We start from the raw sequence: 21,279 nt of genomic DNA, 5'->3' as shown, positions 1-21,279 counted from the left end.
TATGGGAATGGGAAGATGAGTGGTGTCGCTGAAATCACAGAGGTGAGATGAGAACAATGCTCTCTATAGGTGATGTCCATATGGTCTCACACCTCTCTATAGGTGATGTCCATATGGTCTCACACATGACTGGACCGAGCACAGAAACATGCCTTTTTATTTTGCTTTTATCTCATTGTATTGTTATACCAACTTGGATATTTCTATACCTAGCTTTACTACTATAATATTACTTCCATCATCTACAAAGTATCTACAAAGTATTTTAGTACATTGTGAAGGCTAGACAAGACCATGTTTATGTATAGAAGTTCCTCCCTACCATCCAGTCCTCTTCCCTGCACTTTTTAAAAGTTCTGCAATATTTTGAGGCGATTACTGTACTGCCACAATGTTCAGCTCAGCTTATTACTGTAGGCAAACCTCACTCATTTCCTGGGCACCTCTGTGGGGTGTGAGGAACAATGAGCAAAGGTACATAATTCTGACCGCGGAGAAATGAACTGTCCATCTAGGACTACTTGTTATTTCTATCTCATTATCTCTCTCCATTATCTGATCTGAATCCTGCATGTGACACTCTTGAATTATTTACAAAATTGATGTAATGTACCATTGTAATAGCCCTTTTCTAAACTGTCCCTCAAGAGGGGATAGAATGTATAGAATGTTTAAGGTGATGTCTCAGCAGTGACATATTAAATGCCAATATAACCTTCCTCCATCAGCAACCCTGTTTTATTACAGTTCGATGACCCCCAGAGACCACCGACCTGGTGACCTGAACGTTCTGATCGATGCGGGCCCTCATGTCTTCATTCTGCTGCTGGAGAACCTGGATCCTTTCCTCCAGGATAACATTTACTTCAGCCTACAAAGACAAAACAAGCTTTAGGAGGTGCAACAGCAGCTTAAGGGCCTACAAAACAAAAAGTATTTACAATTTTATAACAATTCCACGTTATTGGTGCTGTCGATATTCACAATAGAAACATAAATAGATTCTGAGTATGATATAAATGCTGTGCCACTAAAACAACATCAACAATAACTTAGTAGTTTCAGTTGGTAATATTGCGGCCTACCGTACCTAATGCCTAGATAACATGTAAGGGAGATATATCCACCAATCGGGATCGGGTCAGCATCCCAGCAGTTGGGATGCCGGCAGTCAGAATCTTGACTTGGATCACAATGATGACTGGCGGCATCTCGACTGCCGACATCCTTATTGTAAGTACGCGGGGTGGGTTAGGGTTAGGCTTCGGGGAGAGGAGGTTAGGGTTAGGCTGCGGTGAGGGAGGGTTAGGTTTAGGCACTAAGAAGGGGTGGCTTAGACACTAAGGGGGAGACGTACTGAGCAGTGATAAAAGTGAGCCAGTGGAGAAGTCGGCCATGGCAACCAATCAGCTGCTCTGTATACTTTTATAGTATGCAAATGTTACATCATTGCTGATTGGTTGCCGTGGGCAATTTCTTCACTGGCTCACTTCTCCACTTTTATCACTGCTTAGTACAACTCCCCTCAAGTGGGGTGGGTTAGGGTTAGGCTGCAGGGGGGGGGGGAGGTTAGGGTTAGGCTGCATGGGGGCTACAGGAAGGGACGTTAGGGGGATTGGGGGTTAGGGATAGGATATATACCTACCAGGTGTCGGGATCCTGTGCATTGGGTTGCCCAGACGCCAGGACCCCCATACCATCCACACCAATCTACTACATTTGTTTGACATGATCTCTCAATCTCTTGCTGCATTGAATCTGCTCATTTATTGGAATCTAAATTGTTGACATCTAATTTTTTTTGTTTTTTATTTTTAAATTGGGTTCATTCATTTTGCTACTATTAATGTGAGACTCACTTGTATATAGTTATCACATTCTGCCATACTGCTTATACTATATATGTCATTATCATCCTCCAATAACTTGTCACCAGCGACTAGTAATAAAGTTTTGTTTATGGTGCTTACGGTCTAAGTTTATGTGTTTTTAGCAGTGGTTCCCAAACTAAGTCCTCAAGGAACCCTAAAAGAACAGGTTGTCATGATATCCATTACAGGTGTAATAGTTAGTACATCAGTCAGTTTGATTAAACCATACATTGCACAAGCATGGATATTCACAAAACCTATGTCCCTTTTGTGTTAAATCAACACAAAAGGGACATAGGTTCAGGTTAGATCCTATAAAGGTGTGCCCCAGAAGTACACCTGAATTTCACTTCTGCAAGGGGACCCTTTATTTACAGGTATACCAATAAGGAAAGTATACAGCAAATGTGTAGTCTGCACAACAAACCTGATGACCTAAGCACTGTGACTCTGCTAATATAACTTTTTTGTAAATAAAGACCCACATTTTTTTCACCATCATTTCTCATGACAATTAATAAACACACATAGAAGCTCAGTGTACTTGGTTAAGCATATAAATATCATCCCTTTCCTCCCTCCTATTCCCCCTCACACACACACTCTTCCCTTCCCACCACCCCACCCGACGTAGCCCATCCCCACTTAAGTGCGCTGACATTCTCCAAAACTGATTGTAAACAAAGGAGGTAGGACACCTCCAGGTAGAGTTGTACCAAAAACCTCCTCCCGCCAGAATCAGTGAGCGCAGTCATCCACCTTACTGTACACAAGCTGTGCCATTGTTTTGACTCTTTTTTTTATGTGCATGTGCGTCATTTCACAGTGCACGTCTTTTTTACATGTAAGCTGGACCAGCCACTCACTGCGACAAAGGGCTGCGTAGTCATGGAAAATTAGCATTCTGTGGGTGTGATAAAGTGTTCTGTGGGTGTGATAAAGTGAAGCATCCAAGATGGCCAACAGAAAACATGTGTTTGCTTGGAGGAATTCTGGTGCAAGTTGTGAATTGATGATGACGACGACGACGACGACGACGACGACGACGACAAATGCATCTTACAAAAACACACTAATGGGCAAAACCATGTGCACTGCAGGTGGGGCAGATATAACGTGCAGAGAGAGTTAGATTTGGGTGGGGTGTGTTTAAACTTAAATCTAAAGGACATTGTAAATATAAAGCATCCAGTATTTACTCTGCACAGAAACAATATAACCCACCCAAATCTAACTCTCTCTGCACATGTTACATCTGCCACACCTGCAGTGCAACATGGTTTTGTCCAATTGCTAACTGTTTTGGTTTACTAACAACTCTGAATAACCCCCATTGTGCCTTATAACCAATGCAGGGAAATGTCACTGATGATCTAATTTGAATTGATATATCTCTGATTTCTTTTTTTTTGCAAGATAATGGAGGTGAGGTACAATCAGGGAGACTGCTACTATATCAGAGAGGGGGGACTTATTTCTGTGCAATGTTGGTCACACCTCACATCTGTGGCCAACTCATATTAGGTAGCAAATTGCAACCTTTTTTCTAGACATATTACACATTTGCATCCAACTTTGAATAAAGGCCCGTACACACTGGTCGATATATCGGCCGTTCTCTTAAACGGCCGATATATCACGGGTCCGTCGGCCAGTGTGTACGGCCGATACGTCTGTGAACTCCGTCGTTCACAGACGTATCGCGTCGGCCATGCAGCGCAGCCGACGGCCAATATATCTACCGATATATTGGCGCGTCGCTGTGTGTGTACACGGGGCGGTCGGCCGACCGCCCGTACACATGCTGCGGCGGCCGGCGGTGATTGACAGCTGAACTGGGCGGGCGTGTGTACACGCCCGCCCAGTTCTTGACGTCAGTCCCCGACGGATCGGGCAGTGTGTATGCACAACAAACTGCCCGATCCGTCCATAGATATATCTGCAGATCAATTGATCTGCAGATATATCTATTAGTGTGTACCCACCTTTAGTCCTATAGTGTAAACACTTATAGCATACGCTGGCAGTCCATTAGCATTCTTGCACGTGGTGTTTAGAACAACATGCTCCAGCATGCACTTGGACAATAGTGTATACTTTCCTACTAATTTAGTTTCTTTCATGGTCCATCATAATCCAATGGTAATTTTCTAACCATAAGATGAAAAAAAAAACCCTATGGCTGGACCATCATATATACTCAATCTCCAGGAAGCGCAGCTAGTTACTAGCCGGGCAGCCAAGCAGATGTTGTGTTTTGCACTGCTGAGCCAATTAAACAGAGCCGCGACTGATATACAGTAGTAATTGGTAGACTCCAGTCTGCAACAAGCACATTGGAATCTCCTATAATATTAATTACCATCAGATTGGAATCTTCTATAATTTTTTTTTTTAATTCAATAAGTTTTTATTGATTTTTGCAGACATACAAACAGAGTAACAGACAATAACACAGTATGCCAAATCTATACAGAATATAGTGAACAGATACTGTATGCATAACCAGACAATACAAAAAGAAAAAAAAAACAGAATAAACAAATTGCAAACAATCATATAATATTCACAAGAGTGATATGATTTCCTAACAGCGAATTTGATAATTTCACCATGAAAGGGTGACCAGGTGTCAGCGCAGCACAGAAATATGTGTACATTGACTGTTTGGGGACGACAGCCACCTGTCCCATACCTTATAAAACTTGTCCGGGGCTTTCCTAGAAATGTAAACAAACTTTTCATGGGACACCACCGAGTTCACTAACGGGATCCATTTATTTATATCAGGGCCTGAGGACGCCATCCAGGAGCGTGTTATCAGCACTTTGGCCAAAGCGCATAGGTTAAGGACGTATTTTCTAGAGTATGCATCCAGCACTTCCTCATCAATGACACCAAGGCTACACACAAGGGGGGTAAACCCGTCAGATGGGATTCCCGTGGAAGTAATTATCCGAATCACCGCCTGCCAGAAGGTCTGTACCACCTGACAAGCCCACAATAAATGCCAGAAAGTACCATCTAAAGAAGCGCATTTCGGGCACCTGGAGTCACTCCGTCCCCCTATGCTAGCGAGACGGGTGGGGGTAATGTATACACGGTGGAGAATAAATAAATGTATCTGCTGTAAGCGAGCCGATGTGGTGGCCGTACGTGAGGCCCCCAAAGCCTCTTCCCACATATCTAAGGAAACAGGACCCAAACCTACTTCCCATTTAGACTTAAGGTGAGGGAAACTACCAGAGTGATGGGCACTGAGCAGAGCAGAATAAAGAGCAGAGACAGCCCCGGAGCCAACAGTATTAGTTAGAAGCAGGTGAACAGGAGACGTCTGAAGGAGAGGCGGAGCCGCACTAAACTGGGATGTGCACGCATAATAATATGACGTGGGTATGTTAAACTCAAGTTGTAATTGTCCAAAAGATTTAAGTGTATCCAAGGTGTACAAATGAGTAAGAGAATTGACGCCCCATCGACCCCAAACGGAGCCCATTTGTAGTGAGGAGAAAGGAGGAAGAGCACGAGTATGCGTCAGTGGAGTGTCCGGGTCCCAACCCTCCCCACCCAGCATAGAATGTACCTGTCTCCACACCATGATAGCCTGTTTAACAAGCGGCATCGTGAGGAGATTAACATTGTCACTTAAGAAAAGCTGGAGAGGTGTCAAGTTAATTACAGATACCGATAGCACACTGGAGATTAATAAATCCCCAGAGGAATCGGTGAGCCAAGAAATTAAATGGGAAAGCTGCGCCGCCAGATAGTAAAATCTAAATTTAGGAAGGGCAAGGCCGCCTGAGTAACGAGGGTCTAGTTAACGTGTCCAATTTAATCCGAGCCCTACGGCTGGACCAAACCAATGAGGACAGAAGACCATCTATAGTAGCGAATAATTTCTGGGAAAGATAAACAGGGGAATGCTGAAGGACATACAGCAGTTTAGGTAGAACCACCATTTTAATTAAATTAATTCTTCCTGTAACCGTAAGTGGCAGCTTACCCCATACCCTAATACGAGACCGCAGATAGTCCAGCTGTGGACGTATATTTAAATCAATAAATTGTGAGGACCGATTATTAATCCGTACCCCCAGGTATTTAAAAGAATCCACCCAGCGTAGCGGCAAGCCCCCGGGAGGGCAAGCAGGACAGGGGCCTCTAAGTGGGAGGATACAGGATTTATCCCAATTGATGGATAACCCAGAGAATCCACCAAACGTGTCAATTATATCCAGAACATGAGGCATAATAGTGGGATAATCAGATATGAATAACAGAATATCATCTGCATAGAGAGCAATTTTGTCTGTCCTGCCACCCAACCGGAAACCCGCCACCCGCGGGGAGGATCTAACAATACAGGCCAAAGGCTCTATGGCCAGCGCGAAAAGAATCGTGGACAACGGGCACCCCTGTCTCGTCCCCCGCTGTAAGGGAAAACTAGAGGATATATGGCCATTAACCAAAACCCTAGCCGTGGGAGCAGAATAAAGGAGTTGGATCCATCTTTTAAAATTTGGTCCAATACCAAACCAAAGGCCCACTCCACTGAATCAAACGCCTTAGCAGCGTTCAAAGAAACAATAACCGAGGAGCAGGCGTTCTCATGAGGGGCCTGGATGTGAGTATATAGTCTGCGTAAATTTGACAAAGTGGACCGGCCCGGCATGAACCCTGACTGGTCATCATGAATCAACTGTAGAATCACAGAGTTCAGCCTTGTCGCCATAATTTTAGCCAGAATCTTAACGTCAGTCGTCAATAAGGAGAATGGACGATAAGATTCAACCCGTGTCGGATCTTTATCTGGCTACAGGAGAACAATAATTATGGCCTCCGCCATAGAATCAGGCAACCTACCCTGCACAAATAAATTGTTATATATATTAAGGAGTTTAGGGCCATAAAAGTACAGATGCTTCTTATAGAGCTCTAGGGGTATCCCGTCTAGTCCTGGGGTTTTACCTCCAGGAAAAGACTTGACCGCGGATTCCAACTCAGTCAATGTCAGGAGAGTCTAAAAAGTCAATGGCATCAAGAGACAGTGTGGGTATCGAGATTGCAGCCAAGTACATGTCTATTTCTGGTGCAGTGTGGACTAGTTTAGAACTATACAGCCGTCTGTAGTAATCTACAAAATCCCCTACAATGTCGGGAGTGTTCTAATGAGTCACATCATCTCCAATACAGACAGCAGGCACCGTAGTAGAAGCCCTATCCGCACCTGCCAAGGTCGCCATAAAACTACCAGGTCTATCACCCGTTGCATAGTACGTATGTTGGTTATAAAGCAGCCGATATTTAGCTTTATCAGCCAAATAGTCGCGCCAGGCAGCCTGCCCAAGCAACCACCTCTCCCACGTGGTCTCCAGACTATCCGCCAGATATTGAAGCTCCAACCGTCTACAACTAGCCTCAAGATCTCTTTCCCCCTGTGCATAACCAGACTTCAAAACAGCTACTGGTTTAATTAGGGTACCACGCACATATGCCTTAAAGGCATCCCATAGAACTGTATCGGATGTTGAGCCCTGATTTTCCAACAAAAAGGCCCCCCACATTTCCTCCAACTCCGCCCCAGCGCCCATCTGAGTCAGCCAGAAGGAGTTAAACCGCCAGAACCGTGCACCCATAACATCTCCCAAATCAAAACTCAGAATTATCGGGGAATGATCGGAGATGCCCCTAGTAGCATACTGAACATCAACCAATCTCGGCAGTAAATCTTTAGAGGTGAGAGCCAGGTCTATTCTAGAGAAGGATGGATAAGCAGGAGTAAAGCAAGAATATTGACGTACGCCAGGGTGGCGGACCCTCCACGCATCGACTAGGCCCAGACTTTCCACCAAAAGTGCAAAGTCCCTCCTACGCACCACAGGAGCGTCAGACGATATTCTAGTTCTATCCAAGGCATAATCTATGACATTGTTAAAATCGCCAAGACAAACAATGGAGACATTAGGATACAATGTGATAAATTCAGCAGCCTTCTTAAGAACCTCTGGGGAGTAAGGGGGCGGCACATAAATGGCAAGGACAAGCAATGACATGGAGTACACTTGACATTTCAGGAAAACATAACTGCCCCACTGATCCAGTTGGACCTGATCAAGGATAAACGGGACTGACCGTCGAACTAAAACTGACACACCCCGTGAGTGATATGTGTGAGTGGAGTGGTAAGCCCAGCCCACCCACGGTTTTTTGAGAGCCAGGACCTTTGCCCCCATCAGGTGGGTCTCCATAAGGCATATTATGTCCGCACCATATTGCTTAAAGTGCCGGAGCACAAGGGAACGTTTAACTTTATCGTTCAGTCCCCGGACATTCCAGGACAAAACTTTAAGGCGATCAGAAGCCATAAGTCAGGACAAAACAAATACAACGATCAGTCCTGTGTATCCTGCACAAAGCGCCAACCCTAGCACCGAGCATAGTTAAAGAAATCAAAAACACCATAATGTTTGCAATAAAAACATTTAAAAAAAAGGACAGACAACAAATAACAATATCTCCCATCCTGACCCCCCTCCCTGTATACCCACCCGAACTGAGGCATACTTTATCCCAATAAACTGGTCCCCCTAACAAAGAAAAGAAAAACTATACCAACATAAAAAAAAAAGAGCAATGAATAAAATGACCTAAAGACAAAAGGTGTTGGCTCCCCACCCTCAGGAAAGGAGGACGGGGAGACACCATCCCGAGCCCTAGAAATAAAAATAGTGTGCATACTACGGTGGAGTGAGATGATATACAAGAACACAATCATCATAACATCATCCGGGCAACCCACTGCAACCTAAACAATGACAATTAACAGTGGCCTATGAGCATAAAGAGAAATAGGCAAACAAATATCATGGATCAGCTGCCAGCGCCCGCCCAGCCGGAGCCCAACGGCCTAGCCACTGGGCAGCATCCCGAGGAGTAGTAAAGAATTTTGTTTCACCGTCTGCTACCACCCTAAGCCTAGAGGGAAAAAGCATTGCATACTGTAAATTAAGTTCCCTGAGGCGTCTCTTAATCGGGATAAATTGTGCACGGTCCTTTTGCACCTCCAGCGCAAACTCAGGAAACCCAGAAATCGTTCCATAACAGCGGGCCGGAATCTTCTATAATTACCATCAGATTGGAATCTCCTATAATTACCATCACATTGGAACGTCCTATAATTACCATCACATTTGGAACGTCCTATAATTACCATCACATTGGAACGTCCTATAATTACCATTTCAGCAAATTACTCTACTTATAATATATACAACTCCTCTTGTGGTCTATACATTTTTTCCTATTTGAAAAAAGAAATCTAATCGGTTTTAAGTTTTACCCAAATACTCTGATTGCAAAGACCAGGCCCTCCATTGAAGTTGCATTTATCTCACTATTTACACACTGTAAAAAGCAACTATACCTTTTCCCGGGTGTAGTATGAGTGGCAGGCGGCTGGGATCTCGACCGCCAGCATACCGACAGCTGGGCAAGTGCTAATGAGCCCCTTGTGGGCTCGCTGCGCTTGCCAGGCTGCGGGCATGGTAGTTATCCCTCTAGGGGGGTCGTGGACCCCCAAAAGGGAGAATAGGTGTCGGCATGCCAGCGGTCGGGATCCCGGCACTGGTATGCTGGTTGCCGGGATCCCGGCCGGCGGCATACTGAAGACCACCCTCTTTTCACTGCTTTAGTATTTCCAATGTCCCAGTCATAGTCATCAGTTTACCATGACTCAGTAATAGCTACAGGATCCAACCTATCTCTTTCATCCCTTGACCTTTATTTATATAGCCCCAATCATTCCCATAAGTCCCTGCCTCTCTGCTATTGCTATGTAGGGCTGTTTTATATACACTTACAGTAACCACTGATGCCCGCCTGGTGCAAATGCTACGGTTTTCTAGCTGGACGCATCTATTCACTTTAATATACATATTTACAGTCAGATTGTATATGCATCCACCATTAAATCAGCCTCATTGCATTTAAAAGCGCATTACTTTTTCTTAAGCATGACGTAAGCATCTTGAAGGGTGCAGGGGGATCTACAATATTTGAAGTTCCTCTTTATCCAGTTTAAATAACCACTAATGGGACATATAATCTCCCCAAGTAGAACCTCTGTCCTAATAGCCAAATGCAAATAGTCACTTTTGAACAATGAGCCTGAATCATGTGTGTAAGTAAAGCATAAAAGCAAGCAACTGGGCAACACCATGCTGCACCGCAGGTGTGGCAGATGTACACTGCATATTGCAGTGTAAAAATAAAGCGGTCAAACGTTTATGGGCTACATGCAAAAGCAGCCAGTGTTTACCATGCACAGAAAAAATATAAATGTATTTGCTCCCCTTGCATGGCAACATGGTTTGTTCCAGACACAAAGTTACTTGCTTTTTTGCTTTACTTACAAACATGAATCAGGCCTAGTGTCTTTTGCTTCTACACTCCGCTTTCATAATGGATAAATGTAAACCCTTCCTCCTTGTATCATTTCTTTAACTAGGTATTGTTGTGCCTGATGTGAAGCATCCAATGTTCCTCCACCTCACAACCAGGAGAAACCTCTGATACTGAGGATGTGACCGGCCCAGGTTGCTGTACTAGCTCTTTTTCCAATATCAATGATAGATAAATCTACCTTTCTACCTGAACACACCAACTGGTCAATCGTACCATGTCCCTGCTCTCTCTTGGCAGCAGGCTTTGGCAAGCTCCTATGAAGCCGAACATGGAACTCCCAGAACGAGTCTCTAGAAACAGGCTAACCATGGTCTGTACTTACAGCAGGCAACATTCCCATACTTGGTTCCTGGGTGAAACAGTTTGATGTTCAGGATGTCGATAAGGTCTCAAAGCCTACATTTGACATGTCAACATTATGCATGTCGACAGTACTATTTTACCCTTACCGTAGCCTAGTCCGAACTCTACTGCTCATATCTTCACACTGTTTTATAGACATGCATAATGTGGACATGTTGATATTATAAACCATTCAACATTACAGTGTCAACATTTTGAACATCCCTGGTACCTTCACAGGACGTATGCAGGGACATGTGGAGGCTATTATGCAGACTCAGATGTAGGTAGGGAAACATGTGCTGAGTCCTGTGTAGACTGAGCAATGAAGGGGGTCATTCCGAGTTGATCGTAGCTGTGCTAAATTTAGCACAGCTACGGTCATGTTCCCAGACATGCAGGGGGACGCCCAGCACAGGGTTAGTCCGCCCCGCATGTCTGTCCAGCCCCCGCACAAGTGCAAAAGCATCGCACAGCGGCGATGCTTTTGTACTTGTTGAGTAACTCCCGGCCAGCGCAGATCCTGCGGCTGACCGGGAGCTGCTCGTCGCTGCCCCTGGTCGCAGCGGCTGTGTGTGACGTCACGCAGCCGCTGCGGCCCGCCCCCCACACAGTCCGGCCACGCCTGTGTTGGCCGGCCCGCGCCCCTAAAACGGCCCCCAAACTCTGCCGTGCCGCCCCCTCCCGCCCAGCGACCGCCTCTGCCTGTGAATCAGGCAGAGGCGATCACTAGGGAACGACGGCCTTTGGCTGTCCGGCATGCGCAGTTCTGACCCGATCGCTGTGCTGCGAACAAGTGCAGCGAGCGATCGGGTCGGAATGACCCCCAATTTCTTTTTCCAGAACTAATAACTTCCTGGTGGGCTGTAAAACTCCTCTGTCTCCTCCACTGACCTCAGCATCACTTTTATGCTCCGTTAGAACAGAAATGAATAATATAAATAGGAATAGTTGCTAGGACTTGTCTACAACCCACAGTCCTCACACCTTTAGTGGTCCTGTGCTCTACTCCTAGGTGGTCTTTGAGGAAGTGGTGACAATTTAGGCCATATATAAGACATTTTGGGATAATTCAATTAAAGCGATGTATGGGCAATGCCGTCAGTGTGCTATTGTAACGGCATCTGAACGCCAATAACGGCACCTTACATCAGCATTACATTGTGTAATATACATCACAGCCTGATAGGTGTGCACAGTCAAATGCACAATGTAAGCCTATGGGATTAGTGTGCATGCATAGTGGTGAACCAGCTTCGGTATGCCGGCAGTCACATGGCCGTCACCGGCATCCCGACACTGAAGATCCCGACGTTGGAAGGGGTAAGTATTTTTGAGACATCAACCCCTTTAATTGAAGCGTGGTTATTAGTGGCCTGGAGCACAGCCAGAGCCCTGAGTAGGTACGGAGGATTGGTCAGTGACCGGGATAATGTCAGGACAGAGGAGGACAGTTCAGAAAGTGAATGCAAATTAATTACAGGAGTAGGTGAGGAAAACAACCTAATTTCATCACTTCCATGATCATTTTTTAAAGCATATTTTAGTCTTTAATGTTGGAAAAAAATCAGATTTGGAAATCTGCTAATTTCTAAGCATTTGACTGAATCCTAAAATAGTGTATTTATGTCTAGAAATCTATAGTATTGCGTTTGGAAGTGTCAGGTGACCTCATACACACTGGCGCAGCTACATATCGCCAAAGACAGGTGCACCTGTACAGCAGCAGGTGTCAGTTTTGCTGTTAACGAGGATGAACATTAAGTCATTGACTAAACTGCTTCACACCAACTCCACAGAATAGCAGGGTATACATCACCGGCTGCAAATAGTCCCAGCCCGGAATGCCATGCAGCAAGCCGCATCGCAGCAAAGATGGCTACATCTGTCATTTTGTTCCAATTACCGTACACTTCTAATACACTGAGACATCATTCTCTCAATCCCTAATTAAAAGCTCATAATATAATTCTGATGTAAGATTTTGCTTTAAATGCATTCTACATCCTGAATAGGTCAATGGAATGGAATATCTGATAGAACTCACCAGTTTCTCCAGTTCCATTATCCTCTTCTCCTGCTGATGGATTAACTGGTTTTTCATCTCTAAGATTTGTTTAACACTGATCAGGTCCTCATCTAAGTGCCGGTACGGAGCCAGAGCAATCTGCAATATAAGACATGCATGTTTATTCCCATTGTGGTGGAAGAGCTATTACAGACCGTCACCTAGTACCGTGTGCTCGTAGCCTATACACGGGCAGCTCAATGTCTTGTCTCCCTTGTTGTGGCTGTATGTAATGATAGAGGGCCTTAGTCATACACAATGCAACTGCAGCTACAGACACCCGCTGTGGACGGACTGCTAATGTGACTGTACACCCTGCCCCACTACTCTATATGCACAAGTATGTCATTATTATCAAAGTCCCTCATCACCTGCATTTGGCCACCCTGGAGCGGATGCTCCGGTGACTCAACCTGCAGCTTGTAAGCGGCTCAGAATCCCCTTAGGACGCTCCGGTCAGTGCTTTGCTGCTCTGGTTATAGCCTACAAACCCCTGGGGTGCAGTCAGGTGATGGCATGCGCTCATGGAGAGAGGCAGTGGTACAGGAGGCACTGAAGCCATGTTACAGGGCTGAGCCCATCCATATTAGCGCCTTCAACCACAAGGGCCACCACATGTGAAAGAGGAGAGTCCCCACTTTCAAATGATGGAGCCGCCTAGTATTTTTTGTCTAATAAACACCAGACAATATCACCCTGAACTATGGAAAACACATTTTCCATATATTGGCCAAAGGGCACTAGGTGCCCTATCAGGCTCATAATTGCACCTGTTTCAAATGGCCCCATAGTAGATACTGTCTGGTCATCACCTGTGATTACCAAACAATATCATCCAGTGCTATGGAAAAAATAAGATTTTAAACCTACCGGTAAATCTATTTCTCCTAGTCCGTAGAGGATGCTGGGGACTCCGTAAGGACCATGGGGCATAGACGGGCTCCGCAGGAGATAGGGCACCTAAAAAGAACTTTGACTATGGGTGTGCACTGGCTCCTCCCTCTATGCCCCTCCTCCAGACCTCAGTTAGAGAACTGTGCCCAGAGGAGATGGACAATACAAGGCAGGATTTAGCAATCCAAGGGCAAGATTCATACCAGCCCACACCAATCATACCATGTAACCTGGAACATACATAACCAGTTAACAGTATGAACAAAACAACAGTAACGGTCCAAGACCGATGTCAACTGTAACATAACCCTTATGTAAGCAACAACTATATACAAGTCTTGCAGAGTTTCCGCACTGGGACGGGCGCCCAGCATCCTCTACGGACTAGGAGAAATAGATTTACCGGTAGGTTTAAAATCTTATTTTCTCTTACGTCCTAGAGGATGCTGGGGACTCCGTAAGGACCATGGGGTTTATACCAAAGCATCCAATCGGGCGGGAGAGTGCGTATGACTCTGCAGCACCGACTGAGCAAACGCTAGGTCCTCATCAGCCAGGGTATCAAACTTGTAGAATTTAGCAAAAGTGTTTGACCCCGACCAAGTCGCCGCTCGGCAAAGTTGTAAAGCCGAGACGCCTCGGGCAGCCGCCCAAGAAGAGCCCACCTTCCTAGTGGAATGGGCCTTAACCGAATTTGGTACCGGCAATCCAGCCGTAGTGTGAGCCTGCTGAATCGTATTACAGATCCACCGAGCAATAGTCTGCTTCGAAGCAGGAGCGCCAATCTTATTGGCCGCATACAGGATAAACAGAGCCTCTGTTTTCCTAACTCTAGCCGTCCTGGCTACATAAATTTTTAAGGCCCTGACTACGTCCAGGGATCTGGAATCCTCCAGGTCACTTGTAGCCACAGGCACCACAATAGGTTGATTCATATGGAACGAAGAAACCACTTTAGGCAAAAATTGCGGACGTGTCCTCAATTCAGCTCGATCCACATGAAAAATCAAGTAGGGGCTCTTGTGTGACAAAGCCGCCAACTCTGACACTCGCCTTGCTGATGCTAAGGCCAACAACATGACCACCTTCCAGGTAAGAAATTTCAACTCAACCTTGTTAAGCGGTTCAAACCAGTGTGATTTTAGGAACTGCAACACCACGTTCAGGTCCCATGGTGCCACTGGAGGCACAAAAGGGGGCTGGATGTGCAGCACTCCCTTTACAAACGTCTGGACTTCTGGAAGAGAAGCCAATTCCTTCTGAAAGAAAATCGAGAGGGCCGAAATCTGTACCTTAACAGAGCCTAATTTCAGGCCCATATCCACTCCTGTCTGTAGGAAGTGGAGAAGACGACCCAGATGAAAATCTTCCGTAGGTGCATTCTTGGTCTCACACCAAGACACATACTTTCGCCAGATACGGTGATAATGTTTTATCGTCACCTCCTTCCTAGCTTTTATTAACGTAGGGATGACCTCTTCCGGAATCCCCTTTTTTGCTAGGATTCGGCGTTCAACCGCCATGCCGTCAAACGTAACCGCGGTAAGTCTTGAAATACACAGGGCCCCTGCTGCAACAGGTCTTCCCTCAGAGGAAGAGGCCAGGGGTCTCCTGTGAGCATCTCTTGTAGATCCGAGTACCAAGCCCTTCGAGGCCAGTCTGGGACAACGAGTATCGCCTGTACTCTTCTTCGTCTTATGATCCTCAACACTTTCGTGATGAGAGGAAGAAGAGGAAACACATAGACCGATTTGAACACCCACGGTGTTACCAGAGCGTCCACTGCTATTGCCTGAGGGCCCCGAGACCTGGCGCAGTACCTCTGAAGTTTTTTGTTGAGACGTGACGCCATCATGTCTATTTGAGGAGTTCCCCAAAGACGTGTTACGTCTGCAAAGACTTCTTGATGAAGTCCCCACTCTCCTGGATGGAGATCGTGTCTGCTGAGGAAGTCTGCTTCCCAGTTGTCCACTCCCGGAATGAAGACAGCTGACAGAGCGCTTACATGATTTTCCGCCCAGCGAAGGATCCTTGTGGCTTCCGCCATCGCGACTCTGCTTTTTGTCCCGCCTTGGCGGTTCACATGAGCCACTGCTGTGACATTGTCTGATTGAATCAGAACCGGTAGGCTTCGAAGAAAATTCTCCGCTTGTCGAAGGCCGTTGTAAATGGCCCTGAGTTCCAACACATTGATGTGTAGACAGGACTCCTGGTCTGACCACAGACCCTGAAAATTTTTTCCCTGTGTGACCGCTCCCCATCCTCGGAGGCTCGCGTCCGTGGTAACCAGGATCCAATCCTGAATTCCGAACCTGCGACCCTCCAGGAGGTGAGCACTTTGCAACCACCACAGGAGGGACACTCTGGTCCCTGGGGACAGAGTTATTTTCCGATGTAAGTGCAGATGGGACCCGGACCACTTGTCCAGAAGGTCCCATTGAAAAGTCCTTGCATGGAACCTGCCGAAGGGAATGGCCTCGTAGGCCGCCACCATTTTCCCCAGAACGAGTGCATTGGTGAACTTACACCCTTTTCGGTTTTAGCAGTTCTCTGACCAAGTTCTGGATGTCTTGGGCTTTCTCTATTGGGAGGAAGACCTTCATTTGTTCCGTATCCAGTATCATACCTAGGAACGGCAGTCGAGTTGTCGGAATCAACTGTGACTTTGGTAGATTTAGAATCCAACCGTGTTGCTGGAGCACTCTCAGAGAGAGCGCCACACTGCTCAGCAATTTCTCTCTTGATCTTGCTTTTATCAGGAGATCGTCCAAGTATGGGATAATTGTGACACCATGCTTGCGCAGGACCACCATCATGTCCGCCATTATCTTGGTGAAAATCCTCGGGGCCGTGGAAAGTCCAAACGGCAACGTCTGAAATTGGTAATGACAATCCTGTACAGCGAATCTCAGGTATTCCTGATGGGGGGCATATATGGGGACATGAAGGTACGCATCCTTTATGTCCAGAGACACCATAAACTCCCCCTCCTCCATGTTGGCTATTATCGCTCTGAGTGATTCCATTTTGAATTTGAATCTTTTTATGTACAGATTTAGGGATTTCAGATTCAAAATCGGTCTGACCGAACCGTCCGGTTTCGGGACCACAAATAGGGTTGAGTAGTAACCTCTTCCCTGCTGGTGCAGGGGAACCTTGATTATCACTTGCTGTATACACAGCGTTTGAATTGCAGCTAACACTACATCCTTTTCCGATGTGGAAGCTGGTAGGGCCGATTTGAAAAATCGGCGCGGGGGCACCTCCTCGAATTCCAGTTTGTAACCCTGGGAAACTATTTCCAACACCCAGGGATTCAGGTCCGAACTGACCCCGGCCTGACTGAAAAGTCGAAGACGTGCCCCCACCGGTGCGGACTCCCTCAGGGGAGCCCCAGAGTCATGCTGTGGGTTTTGAAGCAGCCGGGGAGGACTTTTGTTCCTGGGCGCCTGCCGCAGCAGGTGCTCTCTTGCCTCTGCCCTTACCTCTGGCGAGGAAAGAGGATCCCCAACCTCTTTTAGACTTGTGCGACCGAAAGGACTGCATCTGATAGGGTGTTACTTTCTTTTGCTGTCGGGGAATATATGGTAAAAAATTAGATTTACCTGCTGTAGCTGTGGAAACCAGGTCCGTCAGCCCATCCCCAAACAATACATCCCCTTATAGGGTAGTACTTCCATATGTTTCTTGGAATCCGCATCACCCGTCTATTGGCGAGTCCATAAGGATCTTCTCGCTGAGATAGCCATGGCATTGGCCCTAGAAGCTAGCAATCCAATGTCCCTTTGAGCATCCCTCATGAATAAGACTGCGTCTTTTATATGGGCTAGAGTTAGGAATATAGTGTCCTTATCCATAGTATCAAATTGATCTGTCAGCTCATCTGTCCAAGCTGCAATTGCGCTACACACCCATGCCGACGCAATTGTCGGTCTTAGCACAGCACCCGTATGAGAATAAATACCCTTTAAGGTAGTTTCTTGCCTGCGATCTGCTGGGTCTTTAAGGGCCGCTGTGTCAGGAGACGGTAGCGCCACTTTCTTGGATAAGCGCGTCAGGGCCTTGTCCACAGTGGGGGGTAATTCCCAAATCTCCCTGTCCTGCTTAGGGAAAGGGTATGCCAGAAAAATTCTTTTGGGGATCTGCGGTCTCTTATCCGGAGTCTCCCAAGCTTTTCCAAAGAACTCATTTAATTCATGAGATGTGGGAAAATTAATAAACTGTTTCTTTTCCTTAAACATGTGTATTCTTGTGTCGGGGACCGAGGGTTCATCCACAATATGCAAGACATCCCTTATTGCCACAATCATACCCTGAATAGTTTTAGTCACCCTAGGGTGCAATTTTACTTCGTCATAGTCGACACTGGAATCAGAATCCGTGTCGGTAGTAGTGTCTTGTGTTAAGGGACGCTTTTGAGACCCCGACGGGCCCTGTGAGTCGGTCCATTCTGAGGATTGACCGCCTGATGTCCCCCCTAAACCAGCCTTATCAAGCCTCTTATGTAAAGATGCCACACTTGCATGCAACGTATGCCACATGTCCATCCAATCAGGAGTCGGCACAACCGACGGGGACACACCACTCATTTGCTCCACCTCCTCCTTGGAGAAGCCTTCCGCCTCAGACATGTCGACACACACGTACCGACACCCCACACACACAGGGATTTACCTATAAGGGGACAACACCCCAACCAGGTCCTTAGGAGAGACAGAGAGATAGAGTATGCCAGCACACACCCAGCGCTTAAAAACACTGGAATATACAACCAGATAGCGCTTTTATATGTTTATATCGTAATCTCCACTCACTGCGTCGCCAAAGTGCCCCCCTCCTCCTTTTTCCAACCTGTGAAGCTCAGCAGGGGAGAGAACAGGGAGCCAGCGTTTTTTTATGCAGCCTCTGTGGAGAAAATGGCTCTGGTTAGTGCTGAGGATCAAGCCCCGCCCACCCGATGGCGGGCTTCGGTCCCTTCATCCTATATTAATAAAATGGCGGGAGTCCGTGGATTTACTGTCCCCCAGCCTAATCCACCTTATATATGGCCAAAACGAGGTTTATTGCTGCCCAGGGCGCCCCCTGCGCCCTGCACCCTTCAGTGCCTGCATTGTGTGTGTGACAGGGAGCAATGGCGCGCAGCTTACCGCTGCGCGCTTACCTCATGAAGATCTGATGTCTTCTGCCGCCTGAAGTCTTTTCCTCAATACTCACCCGGCTTCTATCTTCGGCATCTGTGAGGAGGACGGTGGCGGCGCGGCTCCGGGATGAACCCCAGGTGAGACCTGTGTTCCGACTCCCTCTGGAGCTAATGGTGTCCAGTAGCCTAGAAGCAGTGCCCAACTTGACAAGCCAGCTCTGCTTCTCTCTCCTCAGTCCCACGATGCAGGGAGCCTGTTGCCAACAGGACTCCCTGAAAATAAAAAACCTAACAAAATTCTTTTTCCACAGAAAACTCTGGAGAGCTCTCTGCAGTGCACCCATTCTCCTCTAGGCACAAGATCTAACTGAGGTCTGGAGGAGGGGCATAGAGGGAGGAGCCAGTGCACACCCATAGTCAAAGTTCTTTTTAGGTGCCCTATCTCCTATCTCCTGCGGAGCCCGTCTATACCCCATGGTCCTTACGGAGTCCCCAGCATTCTTTAGGACGTAAGAGAAATGCAGTTTTTTCATCGACTGAGTACACTGTCTCCCCTGTTCTGACCTGTGCAAAAGTGGGGGTACCACTGTTTGAAAGAGGGGAGTCAACCATACGGCTGCGTACAAAAATCCACGAATCTGGGTTGAGATTGGGTCTCAAGGAGGCTAGTTGTGGTGCCGCTGGTTGCGTTTCCACATCGTTACTACGGCAACCAGGGGCAGATTGGCCATACAGCTCACCAGGAAGATTCCTGGAAGGCCGACATAGCTGTGGGGCCTCTTTTGTTTGTTGTCATGTGGCTCCACCTCCCACGTGACAGCCATTCATTCTGTTATTCCATCTCTGCAGTAAAGCAACTCTGCCATCCAGTGATGCTGCCATGCAGGGCCGTTTCTAGCCAATTTGGCTCCCAGTGCGAGATTTAAAAATGCGCCCCCCCCCCACTCCCCCCATTCACATAAAAAAAAAATGTGCCCCCCCCCCATAGATATAAAGAGTGAAAGCTGCCATGCCTACACGGTATGTTACCAGTGCCATTTCTTGCGGCGGGCGCGCCATGCAACCGCACGGGGCGCCCGCCGCGGCACTTTTTGAGGACTTTGAAACCCTCCTCCCCTCTCCTCCCGAGTGCCCAGCTCGGGGGGCGAGGTCTCGCGGAATGACGCGTTTGCGTCGTGACGTCACGACGCAATCGCATCATTCCGCTAAACCCCGCACCCCGAGCTGGGCACTCAGGAAGAGGGAGCCAAGCCGGCCGGCGGCGGCGGCGGCGCGAAGACGAGGGAGAGGCGGCTGAAGAGCGGGAAGAACCGCTTGAAATGTAAGTCAGCCCCTCTCCCTCTCTCTCTCTCTCTCTCTCTCCCTCCCTCCCCCCCACCACCACCTGCCGTACTGTGTTAAATGGGGACACCTGTCTGCCGGAATGTGTAAAATGGGGACGCAGTCTGCCGGAATGTGTTAAATGGGGAACTCTTGCCTGCCTTAATGTGTAAAATAGGGACACCTGTCTGCCGGAATGTGTAAAATGGGGACACTTGCCTGCCGGAATGTGTAAAATGGGGGCACATGCCTGCCGCAATGTGTAAAATGGGAGCACTTTCCTGCCGCAATGTGTAAAATGGGGGCACGTGCCTGCCGCAATGTGTAAAATGGGGACACTTTCCTGCCGGAATGTGTAAAATGGGGACACTTGCCTGCCGGAATGTGTAAAATGGGGACGCAGTCTGCCGCAATGTGTAAAATGGGGGCACATGCCTGCCGCAATGTGTAAAATGGGAACACTTTCCTGCCGCAATGTGTAAAATGGGGGCACGTGCCTGCCGCAATGTGTAAAATGGGGACACTTTCCTGCCGCAATGTGTAAAATGGGGGCACGTGCCTGCCGCAATGTGTAAAATGGGAACACTTTCCTGCCGCAATGTGTAAAATGGGGGCACGTGCCTGCCGCAATGTGTAAAATGGGGGCACGTGCCTGCCGCAATGTGTAAAACGGGGACACGTGCCTGCCGTACTGTGTAAAATGGGGGCACGTGCCTGCCGCAATGTGTAAAACGGGGACACGTGCCTGCCGCAATGTGTAAAATGGGGGCACGTGTCTGCCGCAATGTGTAAAATGGGGGCACGTGCCTGCCGCAATGTGTAAAATGGGGACACTTTCCTGCCACAATGTGTAAAATGGGGACACTTTCCTGCCGCAATGTGTAAAATGGGGACACTTTCCTGCCACAATGTGTAAAATGGGGACACTTGCCTGCCGCAATGTGTAAAATGGGGACACTTTCCTGCCACAATGTGTAAAATGGGGGCACGTGCCTGCCGCAATGTGTAAAATGGGGACACTTGCCTGCCGTGCTGTGTAAAATGGGGGCACGTGCCTGCCGCAATGTGTAAAATGGGGACACTTGCCAGCCGTGCTGTGTAAAATGGGGTCGCGTTCCTGCTGTAATGTGTAAAATGAGGACTTTTTTTTATTTTTTTATCCTTTGGTGGCCGTGATGATG

At 47.3% G+C, this 21,279-nt stretch overlaps 1 protein-coding gene across 6 annotated transcripts in view; it reads right to left on the bottom strand.

The window, feature by feature from the left end:
• Window positions 1–21,279, bottom strand: part of MTUS2 (microtubule associated scaffold protein 2) — a 1,049,445-nt gene that overhangs the window by 8,056 nt on the left and 1,020,110 nt on the right. For all 6 annotated transcript variants that reach the window (XM_063951742.1, XM_063951738.1, XM_063951743.1 and 3 more), the window contains 2 exons: window positions 12,724–12,843; window positions 774–871 (listed from right to left, as the gene is read on the bottom strand). In XM_063951742.1, the coding sequence (XP_063807812.1) occupies window positions 774–871; window positions 12,724–12,843 (218 nt within the window). The remainder of the gene's footprint in view (window positions 1–773; window positions 872–12,723; window positions 12,844–21,279) is intronic.

The sequence above is a fragment of the Pseudophryne corroboree genome, chromosome 2, assembly GCF_028390025.1.
Source record: "Pseudophryne corroboree isolate aPseCor3 chromosome 2, aPseCor3.hap2, whole genome shotgun sequence".
Classification (NCBI taxonomy): domain Eukaryota; kingdom Metazoa; phylum Chordata; class Amphibia; order Anura; family Myobatrachidae; genus Pseudophryne; species Pseudophryne corroboree.
This window is presented reverse-complemented; position numbering and strand designations above follow the sequence as displayed.